This window comes from Podarcis cretensis (genome assembly GCF_951804945.1).
Source record: "Podarcis cretensis genome assembly, chromosome: 6".
NCBI lineage: Eukaryota > Metazoa > Chordata > Lepidosauria > Squamata > Lacertidae > Podarcis > Podarcis cretensis.
The window spans coordinates 32,978,420-32,988,332 of NC_137175.1; the positions used below are offsets into that span (position 1 = coordinate 32,978,420).

A 9,913-nucleotide genomic window follows, 5' to 3' on the forward strand; every position below is an offset into this window, starting at 1 on the left:
CGTTTCCCTGAACTGCAGCCCCATGTTTTAATTACAGCACTGTTTGAGAAACCTGTAGACCTTCGGATGTTACTGGACTGCAACTCATCAGTCTCCCCAGTTGGGCTGATGGGCGTTGACAGTCCAACAATAGGTGAAGGCACTCATGTTCCCCATCACAGAGGTACAGGTTTGCTCTCCTCCTTGACCCTCAGAGCTTTCTCTTTCTCCCCCCCTGAAGCATTCCTTCCCAAATGGGCACTCATTTCCCCCATGTAACTGACTTCATTTGCAAGGACAACCACTTAACAGACGTTTTAATTTTGGATCAAATTTTGTCATGAGAAATCTTTCTTCTGCCTCTGAATGGTGTCTTACCCAGCCATAGGAATCTAACTGGATCTCTGTATTCCTGCCACTGCCACTTCAACCTGAGGCTGTAAGCTTAAAAGTACTGTATGTTGCCATCTAGATCAACAATCAATAATTCTGTTGTAGTGGGCACTGTTCTTGCCCCCAGGGCAACCATAAGTGGACTCCACAACAAGTTTTAGCTCTTGATGATTTTCAGCAGGGCAAACCAAGCCCCTTCTGCTGATAACTGTGATCGGCAGAGGAAAAAAAAGAGCACTGTGGAGGGACAGTTGGAGCAATAAGACCAAGTAAGTAAAATGGAGGTAGAAAAATCAGGGTTGTTCACTCCTTAGAAAAAGGACTCTGGATTTTCAGTGGAGACAGAAGCAGGGTGACGCAGTGCACAAACTACTGTTTAGCTAGATGGTCCACCAATAGCACAGACATGCTCTGCTTGGTACCGTATTTTTCGCTCTATAAGACTCACTTTTTTCCCTCCTAAAAAGTAAGGGGAAATGTGTGTGTGTCTTATGGAGCGAATGCAGGCTGCGCAGCTATCACAGAAGCCAGAACAGCAAGAGGGATTGCTGCTTTCACTGCGCAGCGATCCCTCTTACTGTTCTGGCCTCTGATATTCAGAATATTTTTTTCTTGTTTTCCTCCTCCAAAAACTAGGTGCGTCTTTTGGTCTGGTGCGACTTATAGTGCGAAAAATACGGTAACTGATTCTTAAGCAGAGATATCAATTTCACTGTTTTATTGAGCTGGGAATGGAAGGAGAATCCAAAGGAAAACCTGTCCTGAAAACAAACAAACCTGTAACTCCACAATAGCTGAATAAATTCTTCCCCATATTAGTCACTTCTGGAGTAGCTGGCACCTTTCCGTGAAAGGGCATGTGCATCCAGATTGCTCGGGATCTTCTGCCGGTGGACCCCTCATTGCTTGGGTACCACCTGCTGGCGGAGGTAGAGGTCCCGGATCTCGGACAGGCTGCTGCAGACGCCTCTCAGGGCTTCAGCAATGCTGTGCAAGATGGAGGCAGTCTCCCTGTGGCTCTCAGTATATTCCTGCCGGAAGGCACGCACCTCCTGTGCCAGCTGCTCATTTGACTGGACAATCCGCCTCTCTGCTTGGCTCAGATGGCTGCTTTCTGACAGCCCTTCCTGAATCGGCACAGTCTCAGGAGCAACCATATCTCCTATGTTGCAGTCGCTTAGGTGCCCAGGTGGTGGTGACTCATGGTCAAATGTGATGCTTGCATAATCCGAACCCAGGGCCTCTGAGAGCTCAGTCTGTGAGGAATTTGAGGGGCTTCTCCTCCAGCCCTCACAAGGATCATTGGGGGCATGGGCACAGCTCCTGATCAGCTGCGTCTCAGCCCCCTGGCTCCCACGCTGGTGGATGGCCTTAGTGGGAAGGAAGTGGAATGGCTCTGACTTCACATCTACTGGTTCTTCTTTCACTGGCTCCTCCTTCACACCTGCCCAGAGCAGAGAGGACAGATCAGGTTAACTCAAAGTAGCAGCCAGCTAGAGCCACGAGCCCTTTCAGGGCTTTCCTGACATCCAAACATGCAGTTAAAAAGAGAGAGAAGAAGATGAGTTTGGATTGGATATCCCACTTTATCACTACCTGAAGGAGTCTCAAAGCGGCTAACATTCTCTTTTCCCTTCCTCCCCCACAACAAACACTCTGTGAGGTGAGTGGGGCTGAGAGACTTCAAAGAAGTGTGACTGGCCCAAGGTCACCCAGCAGCTGCATGTGGAGGAGCGGAGATGCAAACCTGGTTCCCCAGATTACGAGTCCACCGCTCTTAACCACTACACCACACTGGTGTAGAGAGAGAAAGCCAACTTCAAGTTGTCCCAAGAACCTATATCAAAGGCTCTATCATCATACAGAAATGTTTTGGTACAGGGAGACAAGAAAGTGGAAAAGAAAAATATGCACTGCAAGATGGAGTATAAGAAGCTGCTTTGTACCACGTTAGACCACTGGTCCTTGTAATAGGTTTTTTTTCAGGCAGTCAAAGGTAGCTTGAAAGAGGGATTTCTAATTGTATGCATGCCCTTGGGCCATTTTTACCTCTGGGGAAAAACCACGAGCTTTCCACTATGTCAACAACCTGTAAAAACAGTTTGACAAAAATATGTGTACATAGCCATTGGAAGAAATGCTTTACCCCTCAATCTAAAAGGCTCTTGCCTTGCTGTATCTAACTTCCCTCATCTGTTGTTGCTGTGAAGAAATAACTCTCCGCATTATCAGGATACCACTCTCTACTACATTGTATCATCAATGCAACTTCTTCCTATCTTGTCATGTGATATGCATGGCAATGTCAGCACTTCAAAGACCAATCCATGCTGTTAAAAATAGTGATTTTGATAAAAATGAACCTAGCCTGAAGGCCAAGAGGGCAAAAGAACAGGAAATACATCAAGGCAGAGGCGGTGGCGGCACAAATGAACAGAAAGCTGAAAGAGCAGGCTATGAAAGCAAATGCTGGCCATATTCGCACCATACGTTTAAAGTGCTACGGTGCCACTTTAGTCACACCAAAGAATTCTGAGAAGTGTAGTTTGTTAAGGGTGCTGCAATTGGCAGGGTGGCTAAACAATCAAGTCCTCTTCCCAGAGTATTATTGGAATTATAATTTTGTGAGGGGAATAGGCATCTCTTAACAAATCTCAACATCCCTTACCAAATGACATTTCCCAGGATTCTCTGGGGGAAGCCATGACTGCTTATAGTGGGATGATACCGCTTTAAATCAGGGTGCGGATGTGGCCTTCTGTTTGGAAAAATAATTGCCTTCACCTAACATCACAATAATATAAAGTGCAATGAGACTTCCAGAGTTCACACTCCAGCAGTAAGAGAACTTTTTATATTTTTATACCGGTATATATAAACTAGTGGCAAATGTGATAACAACTTGCTAGTTAATTACAGTTCTGTTTCCCCACATGCCTCCAGTTTGGTAGGCTTTGTGTAAGCAGAGGTATTTAAATGTGTTATTCCCAGTGCAGCTTAGCCCTTTGATAGGGCTTTGATTTCACACGCCTCCCCACAGTGTCTGCAAGCAGCAATAACAAATTTATGTTGGGTGTGCAATAATGGAACTACTAAAGAGATTTTGGATTGATTTTTATTGGACAAATGGATACATGGGAAAATAAATTTGCTTCTCTAATTTCAGCAACTGTAAACCTATTATCAAAATACTTCTCACCGCTAAGTGGATGCTCGTGTTTCTTAGCTATACCAAAATCTTGTTTTGCTGGTCCAACAAATACACCCCAGGTGACTTTTTACATCAGTGGTCAGGTGCCTGTATGCCCAATTCCTACCAGCCTCAGCCAGCAATGTCATTGGTGAGGGATGATGGGAACTGTAATTCAATGTGTGGAGGCCTGCAAGCTCCCCATCCCTGTTTTAAACCTGTCCAGGGGCAATTCCACACCATACAGAGGTACCTCGGGTTGCATACGCTTCAGGTTACATACGCTTCAGGTTACAGACTCTGCTAACTCAGAAATAGTACCTCGGGTTAAGAACTTTGCTACAGGATGAGAACAGAAATCGTGCTCCAGCGGCACGTCAGCAGCAGGAAGCCCCATTAGCTAAAGTGGTGCTTCAGGTTAAGAACAGTTTCAGGTTAAGAACGGACCTCCAGAATGAATTAACCCGAGGTACCACTGTACATTTAAAGCACATGGCTCCTGCCCCCCCCCAAGACTCCTGGGAATTGTAGTTTTTCCCCTCCCAGAGTTAAAATTCACAGTGCCCTTAAACTACAGCTCCTAGCATTCTTTGAGGGAAGTCATGTGCATTGGATACATGTGCCTTATGGGCATGCTGTGAGTATGCTAGGCCAAACGAAGTTAAGTGCTGCTAGAGCGATGACTCAACTTCCATGAGGCTGCTACATGGGTGGCGCCAGAGAGGGGTGGGGGGGCAATCACCCTCCAAACAAGCCCCACTCCCATTGCTGGACTCGTGTCATCAATATATGCTGTTGATTTTCTTTCAGTGATGTGGGTAACAACTTGCCCATCTAGAAATATACTTTGCCCCTTCTGTGCCTCCTACCCAGAAACATTTTTTTCTGGTGCCACCGCTGGGTGGATGAAAAGGGTCACTGGTCAGTTCAGAGGTGGGGAGGCTTTGTGGGCCAACCTTCCAGGAGCCACATGTCAGTGATGAGTGGGCCAATGGCTGTGATTTCTAGTTTGAGAGGAAAGCTACATTCTAGAGATGAAATCCAGAGGTTTCTACACACACACACACACACACAATCCTCAGAACTCTGTTGAGCGTACTGGGAATGTGAGGTTTGTGGGTGGGAAACTATCGTTCCCAGGATTCTTTTGGGGGGAAGCCATGTGCTTTAAAAGCACACCGCATGCACTTTGAAGTGCACAGGGCATATCACACACTCATACATCTATTCAGGCAAGCAAAAGGTATTCGTCACTCCCAAAGGACACACATTCCAGAAAGCCATATGAGAAGGCGTCATAGGGTCTGCGAGGGGCGTGGCCTACGGAGGGGGCAGTGCTAAACCAGAGCATCCCGAGGGCCAAATGGCTTCCAGCGGGCCGAATGGAGAGGCCTCATTGGGTCCCTGCGCCTGAGGGTTCCCCCACCTTTGGCTGTGGGCGGAGAACACTCACCCTGAAGAGCCACAACCTCCATAGCGGCAGGCGACAGCGGCGCATCCGAGGGGCGCACGCTGGGCGTGGTCCCCTCGGGGCCGAGCTCCGGTGAGCTGTGGGGCTCGCTGCTGCTGCTGCTGCTGCCGTCGCTGCCGGGGAGGTGGGCGAGGCGGGGTCGCCCCCCGGCCAGGGCCTGGCGCTGCAGGAGGCGGTGCCGGGCGATCTTGTCGTTGGCGCGGCGCCGCAGTCCCCGCCAGCGGTTCTTGACCTCGCCGATGTCGCGCTGGTTGCGCCCAGCCGCGTTGATCTTGTGGGTGATGCGCCACCAGATCTTCTGCTTCTCGTAGGCGTTGACGGTGGCGCCGCCGAAGAGCAGCTGCTCGTAGCGGAGCACCTCGCTCATCAGCACGTCGATCTCCTGCAGCGTGAAGTTGGGCTTGCGCTTCAGCAGCCCGCGGCGCCCGGCCATCGCGCGCACGCCCCAGACACATCGCTCTCCGCCGCCGGCGGGAGAAACGCGCGGGCGGCGGCGCGGAGAGAGCGCGAGAGCGCAAGGGCCTTTTGTCTGCTGCTGGCTGCGCCGGGCCAGCCCGTCTCTCGCCCCCTGGCGGAGGCACTTGGCGCAGAGAAAGGAGATGGGCGGCGTGGGAATCGGTGTTCGCGTGTTTGTGTTTGCTCCTTTAAAGGAGCTGGACCCCGGCTCTGTCCCCCTGCAGGCTAAATCTGATCCATGTGGAATCCCCGCTCTCCCACCCGGCAGAAGTTCTCCCACGTGGCGGGCAGAAGTTCAGCAGGTGATGCTTTTCACGGAGAGGCAGTGATGTGAAAGGTCTCCTTGCTGTAATTCCTCCTGCACATCACACGTGTAGTAAAAGCCCCAGAATCCCATTTTAAAGACTAATTAATATATTGTGACATAAACTTTTGTTGACTAGGGAACCCCGCTTGTCTGGTGCGTGGAGATGAACTTACTTCCGCTTTAGCTTACCTGGTGTTCTGCAGCCGCCACTGTTTTGGGCTTCAACTTCCTTCAGCTCTAGCCAGGAGCAGGTTGGTTAAGGATTTCCTTCGTCGTACATTGCGTGCATTAGGGCTATCACTTGGTTCAATAAATTCCCGTCATTTGCACAGTTAAACGTGTGCTTAATTGGACTTAAAAGTCCATAATTGTGCCTGGATTGTGCCTTAATTGAATCTCAAAATATTAAAAACAAAATACCTCTGCAAATCAATCCAATAGCAATGTGCTTTTCCTTGAGCATGTGAGGCAAGAATCCCACCACTTGAGGGCAGGGCTGCATTAGCCAAGCGGAAAGCGAAGTCCCAGACTATTTCTCCATCCTTTCAGTGCATGCTGATTGGTGAAATCAAAGTGTCGGGATTGATGATAGTTATTCAAGATTAACTAACACTGGAGTAAGACAGTGTCCAGCCTTGATTAAAATCCATTGCTCCGCCCCTGCCACTTGTGTTTTCCCCCTAAGTGTTGTGTTCCACAACTTGTGATAATGGTTACTACTACCGGTGCTCTAATGAAAGTGGGATCTAAGGACCCTGATCTTTCTACTGATCCTTTCACCAGGAGGGGAATGTGGAAATGAAGCTGAACAAGAATTCCCATATATTTCTTTTATTTCTGCCCTCTTCCCAATAAAAAGCAGGCCCCTTTACAGATGATTCCATTTTTACTGCCCCCTGCAAAAACAACAACAACAAAAAACAACAACCCCTACTTAAAAGGTGCCCAGCAGAAAAACAAATGCATCTATTTGTCTGGAATTTGGCAGACAATATTCACTCAGAAAGAGCTGGCAACCCGGCACATTTTAATCAGTTCTGGAAAAAAGAAAAAAAAAAGTGATAACTGATTAAACAGTGCGCTAGCCCCATTGAACTTCACCTTCCTCTCCATGGGCGTAGTCAAGGGGGTTGCACTGATAAAAATCAATATGAATCTGAGGTTCCCCCCCTAACAAAAATTCTGGCTACACCCATGTTCCTTTCATCTCCCTGCAGCCCTCTGTGTGCCCTCAAAATTTGGTCTGGAGGATTGGGATAGCTCAGTCAGTAGAGCTCTTCATCTGAGGGTCTCTTCATCTGAGGGTCATGTGTTCAAGCCCCATGTTGGGCAAAGTATTCTTCATTTCAGGGGGTTGGACTAGATGACCCTTGTGGCCTCTTCCAACTCTATGAGTCTATGAAACAGATTTTGGATGTACATGGGGTGGCTGCACTTGGGAGGACAGAAAGCTTCCTGGAATGCAGGTTTCTGCCCATTTTTTTTTAAAAATCAGTAATTGGGAATCAGAGATGAAAAGACCATGGCTATGTCATGTTGAGCTCCTGAGACATTGGGAGATCCATGATCCAATAATCCTCATTCTTTTTAAAATTTAAAAATTGTGCATGTGGGACAGTGGTGTTGGAAAGGATAACTCCTTTCCTCCTACTGCTTTCATGATCAGTATTCCCACTTCCAAGCTATATTTTGCATTCCAGGGAACTTGCAGATATCCACCCAGAAAAGGGGCAGAAGAGATTGTCACTGATCAAACCAAAGAACAGGGTCTCTTTTCCAAATTAAATTATCAAAACATTCAATTCTGTTCTGAGTCTGAATAGAGATTGTGGTTTTCTGCCTCACTTAAAGTATTAAATTACCCACAATGTTAAGATGAGTCCATACCCAATCATTTCTGCTGGGGTCATTTTGCATACATTTGTGATGTAACTGAATTGTCACAGACTGTACTTTTAAAATTCAGTTGCCATATAACTCCTACATAACCCTTGTCCGTGTGTATATACAGTATACCCGACAACTGAGGACCACTTGCCCTGCATCTGATGATGTGGGCTGCGGTTCATGAAAGCTTATGCCGTAATAACATTTTTTGATCTTTAAGGCACCTTTGTTGTTTCTGCTGCAACAAACCAGCATGGCGAATCCTTTGGAAATCCCTCTAGTAATCCTGGGACAGCATAATTCAGTGCCATAAATAACAAAGGGTGCTAAAGTCCCCTTGTATACTTTCCAGCATTAGATGGAGAAATCCATAGTGTTTACCGAGGAAAGACAAGGCCATCCATTTTTCATTATTTTCAGTGGAAAGCAGAAGTTCTGCAGCTCTGAGTGGCCAAGGGGAAGTGATGGTGCTATGACCCCAAATTGCTTCATTTTATGCACTGCAGTGCAGAGAGAGACCACCAAGGGTAGGGAATTGTCCTCATCTCAAGGTATCTCAAGGTATCTTAAGGTATTATTATTATTATTATTATTATTATTAGTAGTAGTAGTAGTAGTACATTTTTAATATTAGAGGGAAGGGAAGAGCACAGAAATTCCTCTTTAAGTGACTACAGTTGCTCCATTAAGGGACTGCGCCACTCAAGCAATTAGCATTTATGGTTTTCCGTAGCCCCGAGACATTGTTATCTGGCTCTGAGTCACTGCTGGAATGGCTCCCTCATAGATGCTCATGTAAAACTGTTTTAAGTGTAAACATCTTCATTTATTAAGTTCCCAAGTTCTGTGCAGATTGCAGACACAAATACTATGGCACAAGTTATTTGGCCTGCACAGACCGAAAAGTCCGCCCCCCAAATAATCAGTTAGGCATCCCTCTTTTCTTCCACTACCTTTCTCAACATTAGCCACAATTTTTCATGGTTGTTTTGTGTGCAAAACAGTGTAAACTCACTGATATCATAGAAATATAAGCAATTCCATTTACGAAACTGTATGAAAAAATGAAGTCTGGGTCTGCAAATAGGAACACCCCATATGAGTGTTTAAGCCTGGCTTACTTGCAAATTCCTCATGCCACCGAGTGCTCAGTCTTCCAATTTTATGTTTATTGAAATACCTCGGAATATGGCTGGTGGTGTGCACTGAATCTGTTTCTAATATTGTGGCATTCTCTCCAACTTCACCTCATTGGCTGGGACAATACCAGACAACATTTTGGTCTTAGATATCACTGTAGCAGTGTGGGAGAAACAGGGGAGAATTTGTGTGACACCATGAAATTCAGACCCATACTGAGGATTTGCAGGGGGGGGGGGGAATTGCTTTCTAGGTGGGTGGGAAATGAAGTCTTTGTGACTTCATCAGCCGGTCGTTTTAGGCGGGTCATGCAACCCAATAGCATGAAAGTAAATCTCCTCCTTTGCTTTCACATCACTTGCCCTTTTTTTCTATTTTCATCTGCCACCTGTGGGACTGTTTGCAATGTGGCACTGACTTACAGAAGTCAAGGGGCATCTGTGATAGGATAGCAGAGACTGCTGGGTGCTCTTATGACCGAGGACAGCTGTGTGCTGATGGCAAAGAACCTGGTGGCAATGACAGGAGAACCACAGGTGGAAGAAGCACCAGATGAGGGAGGACCGCAGTGCTGCTGTGAGTGTAGCTTGGTAACCAAGGAAGAGGTCCTTGTGAACTAAGCCTTGTTTTCTCTCCTCTTCTTGGCCGCTCTGGGCAGTTGGAAGGCTTCCCACTATTAGGAAGAGCAAAGGAATGAAGTTTTGCTTGGGCTAGTCTATGCAAAATGCCCAAATATAGACATTTCTCTGGACTCTTGAGGAGCAGTTCAGCTGCCTTTGGAGTCAGCCAGACCCTCGTCAGCAGTGATTGACTTCTTCACAGAGCTGGCAGGCAACCCTCTGAACTGGCAGCAACAGGAGGGAGAAGCTCCTCTCTGGCCCAGTGCCCAACACACTCAGGCTGCAGGGTGGGCTTCTTGTGTTTGTACACAAAGAGAAACGTCCCATCCCAGCTGTGGATTTCTGCAAGTTCCTGACATGCTCTCGTTAGTTTTTAAAAAGAACAGAGAAAAGGAACCAATTCTCCACTTACTTTATCACCTATTTTGAGCCTGACCCGAAATGAAAATTCTGGACTCTGTGATCAGACC

The 9,913-nt window shown here is 47.1% G+C and overlaps 1 protein-coding gene across 1 annotated transcript; it reads right to left on the bottom strand.

Annotated features, from left to right (window-relative positions):
• Positions 1–1,075: 1,075 nt before the first annotated feature.
• On the bottom strand, positions 1,076–5,466 carry LOC307219052 (uncharacterized protein; the record flags this gene model as incomplete). The annotated part of the gene is made up of 2 exons (XM_079981902.1): positions 1,076–1,816; positions 5,016–5,466. The coding sequence occupies 2 exons, from the start codon at positions 5,464–5,466 to the stop codon at positions 1,272–1,274; spliced, it is 996 nt and encodes a 331-aa protein (XP_079838028.1). The 3' UTR covers positions 1,076–1,271.
• Positions 5,467–9,913: the final 4,447 nt, after the last annotated feature.